This window comes from Pocillopora damicornis, chromosome 7 (genome assembly GCF_964200805.1).
Source record: "Pocillopora damicornis chromosome 7, jaPocDami1.2, whole genome shotgun sequence".
NCBI classification, from domain to species: Eukaryota; Metazoa; Cnidaria; class Anthozoa; order Scleractinia; family Pocilloporidae; genus Pocillopora; species Pocillopora damicornis.
Genome location: NC_142676.1, coordinates 23,789,380 through 23,807,581, shown reverse-complemented (window position 1 = coordinate 23,807,581; position 18,202 = coordinate 23,789,380). Strand labels below are relative to the sequence as shown.

The 18,202-nt window shown below is 38.0% G+C and overlaps 1 protein-coding gene across 3 annotated transcripts; it reads left to right on the top strand.

Annotated features, from left to right (window-relative positions):
• The first annotated feature begins 720 nt into the window (after window positions 1-720).
• On the top strand, window positions 721-17,445 carry LOC113682227 (serine/threonine-protein kinase D3). 3 transcript variants are annotated; one of them, XM_089212424.1, is made up of 19 exons: window positions 721-1,004; window positions 4,239-4,377; window positions 4,954-5,085; window positions 5,668-6,014; window positions 6,410-6,446; window positions 6,906-6,986; window positions 7,414-7,727; window positions 8,405-8,482; window positions 9,275-9,539; window positions 10,574-10,641; window positions 10,807-10,879; window positions 11,351-11,457; window positions 11,664-11,720; window positions 12,382-12,486; window positions 13,249-13,356; window positions 13,743-13,903; window positions 14,604-14,710; window positions 14,819-14,904; window positions 15,431-17,445. In XM_089212424.1, the coding sequence occupies exons 1-19, from the start codon at window positions 876-878 to the stop codon at window positions 15,653-15,655; spliced, it is 2,619 nt and encodes an 872-aa protein (XP_089068550.1). In that variant the 5' UTR covers window positions 721-875; the 3' UTR covers window positions 15,656-17,445. The 3 variants fall into 3 exon arrangements, with proteins under 3 accessions (XP_089068550.1, XP_089068551.1, XP_089068553.1); XM_089212425.1 differs by having other exon boundaries at window positions 739-1,004; window positions 7,438-7,727; XM_089212427.1 differs by having other exon boundaries at window positions 740-1,004; window positions 5,668-5,801.
• Window positions 17,446-18,202: the final 757 nt, after the last annotated feature.

Genomic DNA, 18,202 nt, shown 5'->3' with positions numbered 1-18,202 from the left:
ATACTTCACAAAACATTAGTAACAGTCAAATTTGCGACTCTCCATTGCAGGCTTTTCTAGACGAAACGAGAGTAAACCACTCTAGATGTATAGAGTCGCAGCCTTAACCGTGACTGCGAGCTGTTTATAGAACTGGATGGTCTATTTGCTGTCTTGCTCGTAAACCATTATTTTTGTCTATAGAGCGTATTTCTGTGACGTCAGATTCCTATTATTACATTTGCTCTGACGTTATTGAGAAGAGGGACTTACGTCATCAGTGTCAACCTAACCAAATTCGTTACGGCAAATCGCGGAAGTTCATTGAAAAAGCAAGAAATGAGAAAAGGGGCTTTTCAGGAAAAATACTTTAAAGCAAATTTCTTGAACTATCGAATTTCTTTACCCACGAAATTGCGTGTACATAAAACTTGCAGTTTGATTGTTATATTGTACTCTGTATTGAGCAGTCATAAAAGATTGAAAGATCTCACATTCCATTTTTGTTGCAAATGATGAACAATTGCAGGTTGGCGAGCTTATAGTCTTTCATTTCATTTGCTATATTAGGCGTTATTACACTGGACGTACGTTTATCAGTTCAACCATTTATTTCCGTTTCTTTGCTTGTTTGCTTTTGTGTATTATGATCATACAATTTTACCCTTCAAACAATACCGGAAGTTAAAATTACCGGAAATACGTTCCTCTCTTTTTTTTTCTGCCGGGCAATATGTAGCTGTCACGTGACAATGTTGTCGCCCATATTGTTAGGGAAATATTTCTAGTAGAGACAGTAGCGAGTAATAACTCTTTGGTCAGCGAAATTTATCGCCTTTTGGGTTGTGTGTGATTGATGTTTAGAGAATATTCTTTGATGATTTGTGTGTACAGCTATGACTGAGCCTGTCTATCCGCGGAGAGGAATTTCCTTCCAATGCGGCTTGGCAAGGGAAACGTATGGATTTGAAGGAAAGGATATGTCGGCGTTAAGAGAACTGGCACATTCGTTCCTCGATCAAAAGGTATAATTAAGCTTATTTAATCGCCAGCATTTTGGTTCAACCACAGTTGCTCTCTTTTAGGGTTTATCCGTGAGAAATATAGCATCCAACTGCTGACGTTTCTGTTACTTTTAATTCGGGGGAAAGAACAAGATTCGATCATTCGGATCTTTAATTCTCAAGCTTATATTTTCTGCTGATCGCACAAGGAACAAATCTTTATCTTGGCTCGTAAAGTCACTCTTTAATATCACCGACTGCTTATTAGTCATCGAGTTCGCCGCCAACTACAGAAAATAGATGGTGACTTTGATGGTCAATAATTTTTTTGTTTTTATAGTTTATTTAACGGTTGCGAGCTCACAGGATGTAAAATGACAGTTTGTGTCCGTGTCTTTTAGAGGGCCCTTTTATTTAAATCGTGTTTTGTTTAAATATTCACCACGACAGACCGCATGGCCGATTATAGCATGTTTAGTGGTTGTATATCTCGATTTTCTCCGACCGCCCCTTGTTCGTGAGCGACAGTCGATAGCGAAAACAACGTGAAGAACCATCAACGACTATTTGCTGTCACGCGGCATGGGTCATTCATCCAAGACACTAAACCATTCTAGCGTACGGAGTAATATCTTTCGAAGTTTTTTTCGAAAATTAAAATCTGTGAATGAAAAATGAACAAGGGTCTCTCGGCTCAGAGTTTCCGTCAATTTAAACCGGTCTAAAGTGATCTTATCTGCAAGTGGTAATGTTCTTAGTTGTTAAAGTTTTCAAAGTTTGTGGACGGTTGTTCATATTGTTCAAGTGTAACTAGACTCTAAATCGCTATGTGTACAATTTTTCTATACCCCTGGTTAACGTCTAGCTTCATAAACCATTTTGCATCAACCAGATTCCTCTTTTTGGGAAATTGGCAAATTAGTGCAATGGATCGGTCATCAAAGAGACACGAAATAGGCGATGTCGATTTATGCTGTGTATCGGTGCGTTTGTCGCCACACCAGCGCCAATAACTTCCTGTTTTTTCCTTTAAGTTTTTTCTTTTAACTACGGGTTCTTCTCAGTTGAACAGTCATTAGATAGGTTCATTTGTCGTCGTAGATATTCAAATAACGTCGATATTGCCAATTCTGGAGGCGTTTTGTCGCGTGCACCTGCAAATGTCACATTTATAACCAAAAATATATTCAACATCAAAAGCTCGGTTCGATCACGAACTTCGCACGTATATGTCATTTCAACAGGCTTTGCTAGAGTTTGTATCGCTCTAAATTTTAATCAGAATGTTCGTCAAAGACCTGGAAATTAGGCAAGTTTGTTTATTTTCTCCTATTTTGGTTTTTTTTTTTCTTATTGTTAAATCAAAGGAATAAAAACCCCGCTACTGTAGTTTGAGTGTTTAAGACGAATTTACTAAAACTAAACAATGCTTTTACTACTTCAAGTGTGAAAAAAATTCTTATTTGCTTATACTTGAAAGAAAATTTTTCCCTTTGATGCTGTATGTCAAATTCAGCAATTTGCAAATTGAAAATGATCTCATGAATGAATACCAGCTGTTTAGATTGAGCTTTGTTCTGTGAAAATTTACAAGCAGAAGAAGCAGGTAAATGCACACTGTTGCATTTTCATTCTACTTGCATTATATCCTAGTGCACAATGAACTATTTTTAGGATCTGAAATTTGATATCTCAAGCATAAACAACTTAAGGCATTTCTTAAACTGGTTATGATCTTTCTTGAGTAAAGTCCTGCTCCTGACGAACTATCACTGCTGGATCCTTAAGCATGACGGCAGTCAGCCTGTGTTTGAAGTACACATCTGTCGTCGGTCGATATGAAAGGGTTTGTGTGTGGTATGATTGGGATAATGAACTTGAAAATCCAATTATCCTGATGTAAAATGGATTATTTTGACAAGTTTTTTTTTTTTGCCTTGAGTTTGGGTTACTTGTGTTAAAGAGTCAAACACATTATGTTATCTTCCCAATTTCATTGCAACTCTTTGTTCTAAGTGGCAAATCAATTTTTTTTTCACCCAAACAGTTCAATTTAAAGCATCTTTTTTGTTGGCTTATGTTTCTCTACATTCCCTCAGTAAGATTTGATGAAGCCTGTCTTACAGGTGATACGGGCAACTGGTTGATTACTAAGTGCTATTTTGGGGAGTTTTACTACACTTACCCAATTGATACATAATAAATTTACCATGAGAATGAAAACAAAATAGTAATGGCAGAGGCATTACACCAATAAACTGCAGTACTCTCCTGCTGTGCTCCTGTAGAAAATTTCTGGTGTCAAGTTATGATGTGTTAGTAAATCAATAGAGTCCATATGCTCAGGCCTCTTCTCAGAGTTTAACAGATCAAGTTAAAATGGGCACTTAGAGGGGCCCAAAACATTTAGGTCAAAGAACATCAACAGTTTTATGATGATGATGATAGTATTATTATTATTAGTAGTAGTATCATTATAACTATGACTTTGGAGGGCCTTGAGCAAATAAGAACTTATAAAAATGACGACAAAAGAGTATGAACAGTTACCCTAGCTTGCAAGCTATTTAATGCTTAAACTTTCCACGAGTGACCAAGACAGAATTTCTCCTTACAATATCAATACAATATCCAGTAGACAAGTGATGAGAATAAAGAAAAATGTGAACTAAGGGATCATTAGTTGATCCAATACCAAATTCTCCAAACTAACATCACAAGAACTAAATAGCAGACAGTAAGGAGAATTACTAAAGAGATCTTGGGAGTTAAAAGGTTAGGCCTGCAAAATATGCCACAATGCTTGACAGAGTAATGATAATTCATGTTTAGTTCATGAGAGAAACACCCACAGTACTTCTCTTTCCACAATGTCCAGGAGGGTAAATACTGTAAGAAATTATCAAGGAAAACTGATTTAATATACAGGGGTTAGAGGGTCACCCTCTGTAGATCAGCATCCCATCAGTGTATGGAATTATATCTTTCGAAGCTTTTTCAAAAAGTAAAATCTGTGATTGAAAAATAAACAAGGGTCTCTTGGCTCATGATACAAAACAAACATATGCTTCAGCAGCAGAACAAACTAGGCTCAGGACTTTTTCACAATTTAACTAATAACCTATTTTGATTATAACACTCATAGTGCATTGTGCTTATAACATTGTGCTTAATGTTGTGTGGGAAATTTTGGATCACAGACTGTTTTGTGTCATTTAGCTGTGTTTCTTTCCTCTTTATTTTTTTCCCAATCAGTTCCCAGACCACTCTTGCATTGGCATAGCAGACAAAGTGATCATGTTTATACATAACTATTCCACAACTAACATATTGGAGAAGTTAACCAGCGTGGACCAGTTGCATGAAGGCTCTGTTATTGAAGTTGTTGTTTCAGGTATGTCAGCTTAAAAACTGGGTTTGCTGCCAAGAGAAAATGTTTCACTCTAATTACTTATATGTGAAATATGATTATGTTATTTCCCCAGCAAGAGGTCTATATGGGTTTATAAGTGGTCAGTGGGTGGGTGTGATGCAAATTGTGGGTGTGATGCAACTTGACATCTTAGAAAATTATGATGTTATGTATTCCAGGCATGAACAGCATCGTTTGAATCAGACCATGACCAGGAAGAAATTAGGATAAAGTTAATTAAGTTGACAAGATGAAATTTTTCTTAGTTTTGCCTTAATACACTTGTCACCGTAACTGGTTTAGTTTTAAAGGGACAAACTTACGGCAGAGAAGAGGGTGGGGATGGGGAGGCACTTTTAAGGATGCAGTGTTAATGGTACTTGAGATGGGAGTCTCTGATATTTCAATTATGTTTTAAATTCTCTAAATTTTGAAGTTAAATGAAATAAATGTCAATAATGGTGTTGATTATTATCATTATGATAATAATTCCTTTTACCTTTTTTAAGTATTTTGAATAATTTTCTTCTTTGTTGATTTTTTTTTTTTTTTTTTCAGCTAAAGTCCCAGCAGATGAGACCATTATTCGTCCTCACATGCTGATTGTTCATTCATACAGATCTCCAACATTTTGTGACTTTTGTGGTGAAATGTTGTTTGGCCTTGTAAGACAAGGAATCAAATGTGAAGGTACAATCTCTAGTTATTATTGATATGGTACTCTTTCATTCTCAGGATCTAAAAATGGATTCTTGCAACAGAAGTCCCTACATTTCTTTGATAAATGCTGACAAAAATCTGGACTTTTATCAAGATAACATCTGCTTGATCTGTTCTGTATACAGTTTTTTATATCAGTGCCTAATTACTTGACATTGTAATAACATTTTAATAAGAAATGAACACATGGTAACCTCTGAAAGTGAAAGACTTTCTGTTTGTCAAACAATTTTCAGAACTATGACTTTGTCACTACTCCCTCCCCCTCCCCCTCCCCCCACCCCACCCCCATATGAAAATGTTTGTTTCTCTCTAGCTTAAATCACATCACTTAGAAATGAAAAGGTCACCATTTTGTTAATGATCATATGCTGTATTGACAACTTTAGCTACAAATTTATTCCTTTTAAAAATATTTCTCTACTTACCATGGCAAACCATACAGTAGCAGCTGGGCATGTTTCTTTACTTGGTCATGTTCGGTAAAAAGGATATTGTAAGAAAATGGAAGACTTTGAAAAAGAGCAAGGACTGTTACCTTTACTTTCACAGGATGTGGTGGTAACTATCACAAAAAATGTGCATTCAAGATACCAAATAATTGTTCAGATTCAAGACATCGCAACAGTGCTTCTGGATTAAACATGGCTCTACATTCACATACTCTTCCGAGGCCAGCTTCTCAGGTCAGTGGCCCAAATGATTCAGCATTCTTGATCCAGCACTCCAATTCCTTTTCCGAGAGCCTTCCTTCATCAAGAGACAGAAGGGCAACTTGGAGTGGTCGTCCAATCTGGATTGACAGAATGCTGTCTGGTAGAATCCAATTACAAATACCTCACTCATTCGTGGTTCATTCCTATAAAAAGCCTACAGTGTGCCACTTTTGCAAAAAACTGGTAGGAAAAATGACTTTGTGATAAATCATAGAGTTCCTTTGAAACTACATTATGTTCAAAATTAGCACTCCTTAGACCATAGAGGCTGGTTGCTTTTGACCAGTAGCAGACTAGAGAAGTTGTCTTAAAAGTTTTAAAGTAATTCTTAAAGGAAACTCTAATCATGGTAAAGCAAGTTGTTGTTAAAATGATGGAAATGAAGAATTGTCCATAGAAGATTCAATATTCATTTCCATTTATGAAAACAAGTTGTAACTTTAAAGGTTATTTTAGACAATTAGGACTGCCTATTGAGATAAGGTTGCTTGTAAACAAAGTTACATTCATTGGATGCTTACACGTGAGTTATTGTTATTGCCAAGATCCAACATTGGCTATTTATTGTCTTTTCACAGTTAAAGGGCCTATTCCGTCAAGGGTTACAGTGTAAAGGTAAGGGATAAATTCATTCCACATTTTATATTTTGTGAATGTTAAGATTGTGTATTGATGAAAATAGGAATTCAAAGTAAGAAATGTAAAGGAAAAGGAAATCTGAATGCTCCTTGTTGAGTGCTCCAAACAAAGGTCAAGCCTTTGAGCAAACCAATAGCTGCTGTTGGTAGCAAAAGTGCTTGGGAAACTGAATTAAATAACATTTAGATGGGGAAGCAAACATCTATACGGGCATGTAAAACTAAGTATCCCTAGACACATTTCTACTGATTAAAGATTTTGTGGATGTTCAACTAGAATCTTGTTAATGTCTAAAATGGCAATTCCCGTAAAGGTATTCCTCTTTGTGATCCTTTGAATAAAATTGACATGAGCAATTGAAAGTCAATATTGCTTTTCTTAATTTGTACTATTGAGTCATCAACTGACTGATATTCTTCTTTTGAATAATTGCAGATTGTAAATATAACTGCCATCGAAAGTGTGAGAAGTTTGTTGGCAAGACTTGTTTGGGTGAGGGGGCAATGGTAGAAACAGGTAAATAAAAAATAAGTGATTCTGATAATTTAAGTTTTACATGAAAACAAATGTAAACAGTGGTTGTTTTTTTAATTCTGTGGATCCCTAGGTCTGAAATTTCCTCCCCCTACCAATACCATATATTCCTTCTAAGTTTTAACCCATCAGCTTTCAAGATCTGATTGATAATTCTCCCCTCTAGCTGCTACACATTTCCTTGTAAATTAGTTATGAGAATTTGTGGTAAGATCAAGATAACAACTTCTACCTGATAAGTTTTTGTATTCTCATTAATTGTTTGCTGGATAATGTAGGAATATTGTAGGGAGAGGTTACATGTTAATCACTACTTGGAGTTAAAGGGTTTTAAAACCCTTAAACTCTAAATAAATTAAAATTATCATTATCCAACCAAAGATACAACCAAGAGTTTTTCATGCTGCAGGGTCTCTTGGCTCTTCTGATTCAGGTGCCATTTCTGAAAGTTTGTCAGAAATGGATCTTTCAAATGACATTCCAAATGAACAAGAGTTAAGTGAGAATGAAAGAGAAATTGAATTAGCAAGTCGCAGCAGCCAAGAGGACTTTGAACCAACTAGTCCCTCATCACCAGACAGTGAGTTGCCTCAGCTGACTCCTACAATGAGCAACAACATTCCACTCCAACGGATTGTTGTATCTGTGAAGCATACCAAAAGAAAAGGATCAAAAGTGTTGAAGCAGGGATGGATGGTGCATTTTACTAGCAAGGATACTCAGGTGTGGCATATGTTTTGTTGGCATTTAACCCTTTCACCCTCATCAGTGACCAAGAGAGGATTTCTCCTTACAATATCAATACAATATCAAGCAGACAAATGATGAGAATAAAGGAAGATATCAATTTGGGGATTATCAGTTGGTCCAATACCAAATTCTCTAAACTAAAATCACGAGAATTGTACAGGAGACAGTAATGAAAATTTTTTTTGAAGTCTAGGGACTTAAAGGGTTATTGTGCTGTGTCAATTCTGTTCCAAGTATTGCACTATATTTGTGCCAAACTAACTTTGTTCATTAATTTCAAGTTGAGCATGTTAGTGTAGCATGACATTCAAAACTATTCACTCCTCAGGGATCAATTTAAGGTTAGCTTGAGTTCTTACCACAGCAGGCTCCTCCATGCAGCACAACCATAGGACAACTTTGTTTCAAATGACGTGCATTTGTTGTCTATGCCAAATTGACCTTAAATGTACATGTGTGCATGAGACCATGACTAATTCTTATCTCTAAGCTCATATTCAAACAAGGTGTTTTAAGAACTATGAACAGTGTGTTCATTTCAAGTTTTTTTTTTTTACTCTTTGGCTACGACTTTGTCCAGTGAATTCAGTTTGTCAATTCTTTTTTACTGATTTCTTAAATGAAGTTATAATTTCAAATTTGGTTTTTAGAGGAAAAGACACTACTGGAGACTAGACACAAAGTGTTTGACACTATTCCAAGATTCAACTAGCAGTAGATATTACAAGGTTTGTTCTTTGTTAAGTTTTATTATTTTATGATGAATAGCAGTTGGTGATGACACAAATTCATTAGTTAACAACACAGGGTGGCAAATTATTCTTCCAAAAGTTTTGAAACATCAAGAATCACAAATTTAAAATACTTATCGGTTTTGATTAGAAGTCAAGTTTGCTGAAAATGCAAAAAGTCTCCTCTTTTAAAATCACTTGCTCAGCATAATTATAAACCCACAAAGCCCGATTTAAACTTCTGATTTTTCTCATGAAGTTAGCTTTCCAGTGGTAAGGCGAAGAGGATATTGTTGCTGTGAACAATGAAATCGATTCACTGCACCTTTGACTTATCTGATAATTCTTGATCAAACATGGCAGAAACAAAATAGTGAATTAATACATTCATTGTGAAGAATTCAACAAATTGATCATTGAAAACACAATAAATGAATAGAGAATGATACAAAGGCCCACGTAGATGTGGAATTTCTTTTCGAGTGTTCTACTCAATTTCTCACACGTTCGATAACACTCACACTGAACACGAGAAGAGAAATTCCACATAAACAATTTATTGTACGTCCATTCATCAACTTGACAGTGTGGCATGAAAGGCGAGTGACTTGTCAGCAGCTGATTGGCGATGTTAAACACACTTAAAAAATATCGTAATTTTACACTGTGTAGCTCCAGCTTTTTCACGGCTGGTAATCCTTGTAAAACACCACATTTTGTATAATTATGATAATCAGTTAGTTCATGACATTCTAGGTTATATTTTTTATCTTCTTCCATCTCTCACAGGATATTCAACTGTCTGAAATACTGTCAGTTGATTCTAATATTGACCCTCTGGCGACAGACGCCACTCGAGCTCCGCACTGTTTTGAAATGAAGACAAGGGACATGGTGTACTACGTGGGGCAAGTTGAAGACGAAAACGAGACCCCAGACCCTGACAGTGGAGTAGGAGCAGTGGCGGGGCAGGCCTGGGCTAGTGTCACGCGCTCTGCTCTTATGCCAGGTTGTGTGACACCGACCACGAGTGTTTGCCCCTCAAGCAACAACGGTGAGTCTACGTCACTCTACTTCGTTGCTCAATTTCCAACAAGTGCAGACTGTAGAAATTTGGCTGTAATTTTAAACAGCGGACATAAGTTATAAGCAATACGCAGAGATGTTGTGACTTTTGTCTTTTCACTCTCCTAGCAAAGTAAATCGTAACTTGATTTCAAAGTATTACTTTGCGAAGAGCATCGTGGTAACAACTGATAATCTAAGTATGGGCAAGAATAAAACGGACTTAAAAAAAAACTTTCATTTCTACGCTAAATTTTTCAAGAAGCGCTAAGAGTAGCATAGCTCCTTAACTTGAGGACGAGTTGCTTGAAACCTTGGGAGGCGATTTTTCTCAGTAGATGTCGTTATCCATACACAAGATAATCTCAAGTAATGTTGGATTTGAATGCTTTTGCCTCAGTACGATTTAATTGGTCAAGGAAACTCGCGCCTCCCCTTTGACGACTCGACCAATCAGATGCAAAACCAATGACAACTTGATTACTCGCGTTTTCCCGCGCTTTAAAGAGGCGTGAGTGGCCCAGTGGTCAGAGCGCCGGACTCTGGGTCGAACGGCCCAGGTTCGAGTCCTGGATGGGGCACTACGTTGTGGCCTTAAGCAAGTCGCTTCACTCACCTTGCTTCGTCTTCTCGGATAAGACGTTAAGCCGGAGGTCCCGTCTCCTGCAGGGGTTGGGGTAGGAGACGTTAATTTCCCACGCACGAGATTACTGTGTGATGGATGTCCTCCCCTGGGTTGGGTTGGGTGGATAGAAATACACGTACACGTTTAAACGAGTACTTCTGTACTCCTAGGTGTCACGTGTTTAAATAAAGGATTGGATTGGATTGGATTTAGGCGGTTTGCCTGTTTTCGCTTGAGTTCTCATTGGTTCCTTGTGATATTATCCTTGTTCCGATAGGCTAAAGTGATTACTTTACGTTTGGTTTTACGATGCTCGAAGGAAATGCGCTCTTACAAACGGTATGATGTAATTATAATGATCTGCTCTCAGTTAGCACTAAACTTTCCATTGTGTTTAGGTGTTAGTAATTCTGACGTAGAGATGGAAGTTACAGACGAAGAGGAGAAAGTGAAAGATGCTCCATTGGTTTGTAAAATGTTTCTTGGTCACGCACTCCTTACTTAGCGTATAGCAACAAGCAATCAACAACAATCTTTTATTTCAGCTCTTAAGTTATGCGAAATAGTTGCATTTTGTTCTTATTTTTACATACTTGATTAGATAAGAACTTTTTTCGTTTCTCTTTTGAAGGACATTAGTCAGCTGTACCAAGTATTCCCTGACGAAATTCTCGGATCAGGACAGTTTGGAATTGTCTATGGAGGTATGTGTTTTAATTAGATTTAATTAGATTTTCATTAGCGGCGTAGTTCGTTTGTGACAAACTCTGAGGTACTGATGCATAGAAGAGGTTATCTTCAGCTTTTAGTAACCCGTATAGTTACCCACCGAGCCATTCATTTCGTATTAAACAGAAAAAATCAGTCACCTTTTGTACATGTCAAGTAAGATTGAGCACTCAGATCCCTTACCCCAGTCACTATTTTGAATGTATTTGGAGGTAGGAAATAATCTTCTAAAGTTTTGTTACCAAGTCGAAATCCTGACGTGAACCTTATGCTCTCGAGTAAGTACTGTCCTCGAAAAAAAGGTGCCCCTAATAAGCAGAATGCAGCGGTTATCTGAGGAATAAAAGAAATAAAACAATTTTGGTATAACTCAATAATTTACACCAACCTTACAAATCTTTTTAAGAAAGCGAGACAGTGGATTTTTTTTTTTGTAAAACTAACAGGGGTTCATCGTGAAAGTGGACGAGATGTAGCTATTAAAGTCATTGACAAACAACGCTTTCCTACAAAACAAGAAGCGCAATTGAAAAATGAAGTAGGAATTCTTCAGGTGTGTAATACGCTGCTTTTCTCATTGTCTGTGCTTTCCCTTTTTACTGTTGCCAATTTTTAAAACTTTTTCAAAGGTGCTTGCATTAAAAAGATTACGCCCTAGTTCATTTTGGAGAGTATGGCTAGAACCTTCGTTATTTAGCGTGCCATATGAAAAGTTTTCATTAATGAAGTTACTTTTTTTATTCATCTTATTTTCCTTAGCATGTCAACCACCCAGGTGTAGTGAATTTAGAAGAGATGTTTGAAACTCCTGAAAGGGTAAGTACAGCTAGAAAGAGAGCGGATTAAACCAACACCAAGAAACCTCAGCCAACCAGAACTTTAAGTAAAAACAAGTAAACTACGCGAAGCGCGGGAAAAAACGCGGGTGACCAAGTGCATCGCGAGTGTTTTTTTGACCAATCACAGTGCGAAGCAAAAAACAAAGCAATCCCAGAGTTTTTCCGAGACTCAAATGAAAACCTTGCTTCAACGTGGGTAACTTATTTCGGTTGCCGCTTCTGTTGCTCACTCTATGAATTTCACAAGGAGGAATAAAATGGGTCTCAGTGTAACGGAAAAAGCATCAGTTTACAAATAGGCGCTGTTTGGCTCTCTAGGAGAGTGCTCGTCGATTTTCATGTCATCAAAACAGGCTTTTTACTCATCAGTCGAAGGAATTTAAGGAGCGGAGTCTGGGGATTAAGGATCATTGCTTTCCGTGTTGAAAGTTCCTTTTGAAACAGAATGATAACTTGGTTGGGAAGAAAAACAGCAAAAGAATGAAAATAAATGAAAGCAACAGAAGGATCATCAAGGATGTAGACACCTCACACGGAGTGCGCAGGAAAAGCCCGAAAAAACCGAGCCAATTTCTGTGGTGTGACTCGGGTCCCCCTATGTTTACAATAAATTTCACGTTTAAACATCTGTCTTTCAGGTGTTCGTAGTCATGGAAAAAATGCGAGGCGACATGTTGGAACTTATTCTGTCGAGTGCCAAAGGAAGATTGGACGAGAGATGCACGAGATTCCTCATAACACAGGTAAAATGAATTCACTTTCCCTAGCAAACGCAGCTAGGGTAACTTGCATCGAAAGCTCAATTCTGACGACGTAGCTTTAAGAGATCCATCGGTAATTGGTCGATATTTACGCACACAAATTCGAATCTGAGAAACAGCTTACAATGAGGAAAACTTTGATCTTTGGTTGAATTACAATGCACGCCGACAGGGTGGAATGAGTTGGGTCTGACTTTGGGATGATTCCGACAGGGTGCGACACAAATGCAAAAAAAAATTGAGAGTGGAAGGAAGACCTTAGTTCATTCATAAAGAGAACGATGTGAAATACCTCGCATGCTGTGTTACACTAAAATAATACAAATGCTTGAAATTTTCCCACGGACAGACATCACCACTTGAGAGAAATAGCAACACATTTTTCTTTGTCAGACCTAAGTTTTGGATCAATGTCGGTATCTAAGCAACTTCGCATCTAAAACTCCCCCTAGAATCAACAATAGTCAACCAATAAAAAGTTAGGGTTAATGTTGAGTTGGGGGGGAGTAGATTCACAGTGGCTCAGATACTTACAATGATCCCTAGTTTTATCATCATTGTTACTGTATTTTTTTTAAGCAACGATTCTTAAGGTGATAGGTATTCCATCGGCCAATGGCAACATTCTCCTTGATGGACGGATTTGGTCCAGAAGCAGAGATGTTGAATGAGTCATGTTGTCTCAACGATACATGATCTCGATTTGCTTTACGTTTTTTCTTTCTTTTTTTTCTTTGCGTACAGATTTTAGTGGCTCTGAGAGATTTACACAGCCGAAATATTGTTCATTGTGACTTAAAACCAGAGAATGTGCTGTTATCGTCAGTATCATCCGAATGTGGTTTCCCACAGGTGAGGTTCCGTTAGTGCTGTTCTTTTGAAATAAATTTGTGGGCCTTGTTTTTTCTAGAGAACGGCAATGGTTAAGAGTAGAAAGCTTTGAAAAATAGTGGAATGAGAAGAATATAAAACAAAACTGTGAAATATTTGTAGATGTCAAGTGATTGTTGTTATTAATGTAGTCATTACACTTATCGTGATCATGATAGATATCTAGATCGTTATTATCATCATTATAATTATCATTATTATCATCATCATCATCATCATTATTATTATTATTATTATTATTATTATTATCGGTATCAGTATCATCCTTGTCATTATCGTTATTATTATCATTATTACTATTCAGGAGCTTATCGGGCGAGGCCTGATTTTTTTGTTCTCTTCAACAGATCAAACTGTGCGACTTCGGTTTTGCTCGGATAATCGAAGAGAAATCGTTCCGTCGATCGGTTGTCGGGACTCCAGCCTACCTAGCCCCTGAGGTCCTACTCAATAAAGGATACAACAGATCGCTCGATATGTGGTCGGTCGGTGTCGTCGTTTATGTAAGGTAAGAATCAATAGAGAGCTTAACCACTACTTTTATAGAATTCCTTTAGCCGTGATATTAAAATGATGATATCTTTCTTTACTTCTTAGAATAGCTTTTTTTCCCCTAATTTTCTCCTGAATTGAATTTAAGTGACGGAATTTTAAGTTTATTTCGTCGTTTGCCGCACACTGTAGAAGTCATCTTCAAGTTCTTTCTTGAAACAGCTGGGGAATACGTCTTGAGTCTCTCCACGGTATCACAGACACAACGATGAATAAGACCCTTCCATTCACACAACTATGCAAATGAATGAAAGCACTTATGTATTCAAGCAAATTGGAAAATATGCTCTTCTACGACTGATCGCTGTACAAAACCTGGGTGTCTTAAACGTGTCTAAGGCAGATGTCATTTATAGAGAATCTGACAGACTTGGTGCTAAATCGTTACGCCGCAAAGTGCTCTGGACTCTTGTCTCAAATGATGAGGTACTGGAAAAGGGTGGTGGTGTAAAGGCGGGGGGGGGGGGGGAGGAGCAACATGCGTTTTAACACATCAGGGGTCTGTTAAAACAACTTCCTTACGAAACCGTAACTTCTGCTCGACACCATGGGAAAATTGTAACTTTCTTCGTTAGTATACATTGGTGTAAATGACAGCCATGGGACAAGCCGATCTTAAGTTGAAATTACATAGACTGAAATCCGTCCTTTTTCAGTTTAAGCGGCACTTTCCCGTTCAATGAAGAAGAGGATATTCAAGATCAAATTCACAACGCTGATTTTATGTATCCACGCGATCCATGGCAGGAGATTTCGCCTGAAGGTGAGTTTCAGTACATTTCTTGGTTTAAAACTTTCAGAGCGACAAAACTTAGTCTAATCATGGTTTCTCATTCATCAATGTGAATCATTCTTCTCTTCTCTTCTCTAGCAATTGATCTGATAAACAATCTCTTACAAGTCAAACAGAGATGTCGTTACACTTGTGATAAGTCGCTTATACATTCGTGGCTCCAGGTGAGTTACAAAGAGCAAGTTCTGTAGCACCTGATGTAGCAACTTAGAAATAAGCTCTTGGATATTGTAAAGAGACTTTCTTTGGGCCCATTCTTAATTATCCCGGTATTTTTTTTTTTTTTTTTTGGGGGGGGGGGCGGGGGGAGGAGTGAGGAGGGGGGATAAGGTCAATGTTCTATAGACACAACCAAAATCTTTCCCTTCCCCCAACATCCGACCACCCACCCACCCCCTCCCTCTCAAGGCGGCAAATAATGACCACTCCCCTATGAGAAGATGACGAGATGTGATGCACAGTATCCCGGGGACGTTTGCGTATTTCAAAAGAGGTTATTTGAAACGATTCCTTTAATCTTCGTTAATAATAAATTCATTTTTATTGAATGTAAGTCATTGTTTTCTCCAATTTTAAACATCCATTCCCCATTATCAAGCTCTTATTTGACGTATGAGTTGCTGGTTTCACGATCAGCAGTTTCAAATCGTGTGACCCATTCAGTAATTTTTTCATCCATCTCTTACCCAGGACTATCAAACCTGGTTGGACCTAAGGAGTCTGGAAGCGGCTGTTGGAGAACGCTACCTTACTCACGAAAGTGATGACGCAAGATGGGAAGCGTACGCTGAGCAGCTAAAAGCGCGCCAAAACAGGGAACCCTCACGGGAGTCAGCGCGGCCGACCAATAACAGATTCTTCCCACCAATGTCACCAACTGAACGCAAACTTCAAACAAGTATAAGTTTCCTGTGAAAAAAGCCATGGTTACATTTTAAGATAATTATAAGATACGTGTCATTAATTAATATTTTATTTGTCAGTAAAAAAAAAGGCTTCTGACATGTTGCTATTCGTTAAAAAGACTGTCCCCACGTTTGAAACTCTTCAAGGTTTTTCGATCATTGTCCAGCGAAACACAGCGGTCAAACGTCTGCGCTTGTGCGAAAGTTGTTGGGTGGCGTGCCTTAGGGCTATCAGGACTACGTTGTTTCACTCGAGTTAAAAGTAATTACACAAGCTAGTTCGTCACGGTATTTTAAAAAGTCTGCAACTTTTTTCGGTAAAGCTCAAAACAAAATATTAAATCAACAGGATACCCGTACATGAATAAGCTTTGTGTAAGTGTCCTTTTTCCTACTGTTGTTTCCCTTTTTAGATTTCTATGAACGTCTCAATTTTCCTTCGCTTCTTTTGCGGAACAATGTTTATTAATTTTTCGATAGAAATTTCGCGAAAAATTAGGGTGCGGACGTCCAGAATTGATACCCTCGCGCATGCCCTACGCTTACCCGCTATGTTGACTTGCAATGACTAATTTTGGGAGTGCAAACGTCCGGGAGGGGTGGGTGGGATACGAATCGTCATATTTTGCCAAAATTTCACTAAAAAAATTCCAATGTTGCAATTATAATGACTAGTAAATAACAGGCAGAATTCAATGCACACGTTTGCTTATATATTGTATTTTATCAATAATGATCAACATTCCACGTCGAAAGTTATTTGTAAGTTGTTTGTCCTAAATTTTAGTACAAGGATTGTATTGTCAATGAAAGGATGGTTCATTCACAGCTGCTAAAAGGATCTGAAACGTAGTTACCGTTTATAGTATTTAAGTAAGACTATTTCAATAATTTCACTTTTGTATTTTGGTGTTAAAAAGTGGAATGTTTGCACATGTGCGATCTCGCTTCTAGTGCCTTCGTTATCCATGTCCAGCGGATTGACTGGTGAATTAAACAGAGCAGTTTTCAATTGAATGTTGTAAACCAAAATCAAAGTAATCACAACTACCAATCACAGCAAAGGGTTAACATCATTAACCAATCAGAACTCAGCAAAGACAGGCAACCAGCTTGAGGCGCGGGAACGCGAGTGACCAAGTTGAGGTTGCTTCTAGTTTGTATTTATTGGTTGAGAAGCTGGCGCGAGTTGTCTTTGACCTATCGCAGAGCGAAGGCCAAACCCAAAACAATTCTTCATTACTTTCGGCACTCAATTGAAAATTTCTCTAAAACACAGAACAGGATAAGCGAGCTCGACGACAGAATCTTGCGTCCGAGCAGCTGACCAAATGGATCGCGGTATTCAAAACGAGATTGGCATAGCTCTGAAACTGAGTCTTTCCCGCGCACGTAGTTAACTGAGTGTAATGTTTGATCCAAAAACTCCAGACACATGATGCAGCCCTACAGACATCTGTTTGGTGGCTCTTGTTGGCTAATGCAATAATTAATCAAGTCCACCTGGAACTTAGGAGCCACATCATCAGGTTGGAATTCATGAGGTTGAACCTTGTTTCCAAACAGTAAAATATTCTGTGCCATAAGATATGCACCTTTAAGCTTATTTTCAGTAAGATAACTAAAGCTGTAAAGTTCTGATGGGCCTTTACAAAACCGCGAGGGATTAATAGACAAAGGTAACTTTAACACAAAACAGAAGGCAATGTACAGTGTAGTCCGTAAAATTAAAACGTGCGAAAGCTGAAGAAATTTTTTTAGAGGAACGTATCATTGCAAAATAAACTAGTTTTCACTCAATATTTTGTGGATGTGTTTATTTCGTGTTACAGACGATGAAAAGTTTTGGCGTGAGAAAGGTGTGGTTGGAGTAACTTTAGACCAAGAGCGCGACAGACGCGAGTCTGTAAAGACGGAGAGGTCGTCGTTCAGAATTCGTGTCTGCTTCCCCTTTTCTCTTTCCTTGATCGATTTATTCAATCTAAGTTGTTCTTTCTTCGACGATCGTGAGTGCCTCTTTCTCACCTATGATCCCTTTTCCAGGTCCCGGTCGCTCGAAGGGTAAGTATTGCCGTCCGATGAATAAATCTGTACCCAATGGATAGCCAGCACGTCTGCTGGATAGCTATTTATTAGTTAAATAATGTTGTCCGCCCTTAGAAAAAAGACGATCCAGGAGAATTAGAGAATGAATCGATTGTCTCTGGCCTATTGTTACAGAAATAAATACATTGCGAGATCAATTCACCACAATGACAGATCCATGCGTTCGACTCATCGCCAGTTGATTTTTGCACAGGCGGCAAAGGGCTTGGAATCCTTCTCTTTCGACGCATCCATGCCTGTTGGGAACCTCTGTTTTTGCTCAGTTGTTGGAGATAGAAGTTACCTATACCCACAGTTTGGCATGAGAACGGTAAATCTCATAACAAACAATTTCTAATCTGAACTTTACGCGCGTAAGAAACGACCTATCAGTAGCTCACCAGGAAACACTTCCGCTATCAGTGGGAAATTTAGAGTCCAGTTTCAAACTTTTCTGCCTGGAAAAGTAAGT

Bases quoted from the DNA above. Each gene is read 5' to 3' on its own strand.
- LOC113682227 (XM_089212424.1), top strand. From the start codon at position 876: ATGACTGAGCCTGTCTATCCGCGGAGAGGAATTTCCTTCCAATGCGGC. The intron at 5,086-5,667 runs GTACAATCTCTA...TTACTTTCACAG, and splicing joins ACAAGGAATCAAATGTGAAG to GATGTGGTGGTAACTATCAC. The intron at 11,721-12,381 runs GTAAGTACAGCT...TCTGTCTTTCAG, and splicing joins TGTTTGAAACTCCTGAAAGG to GTGTTCGTAGTCATGGAAAA.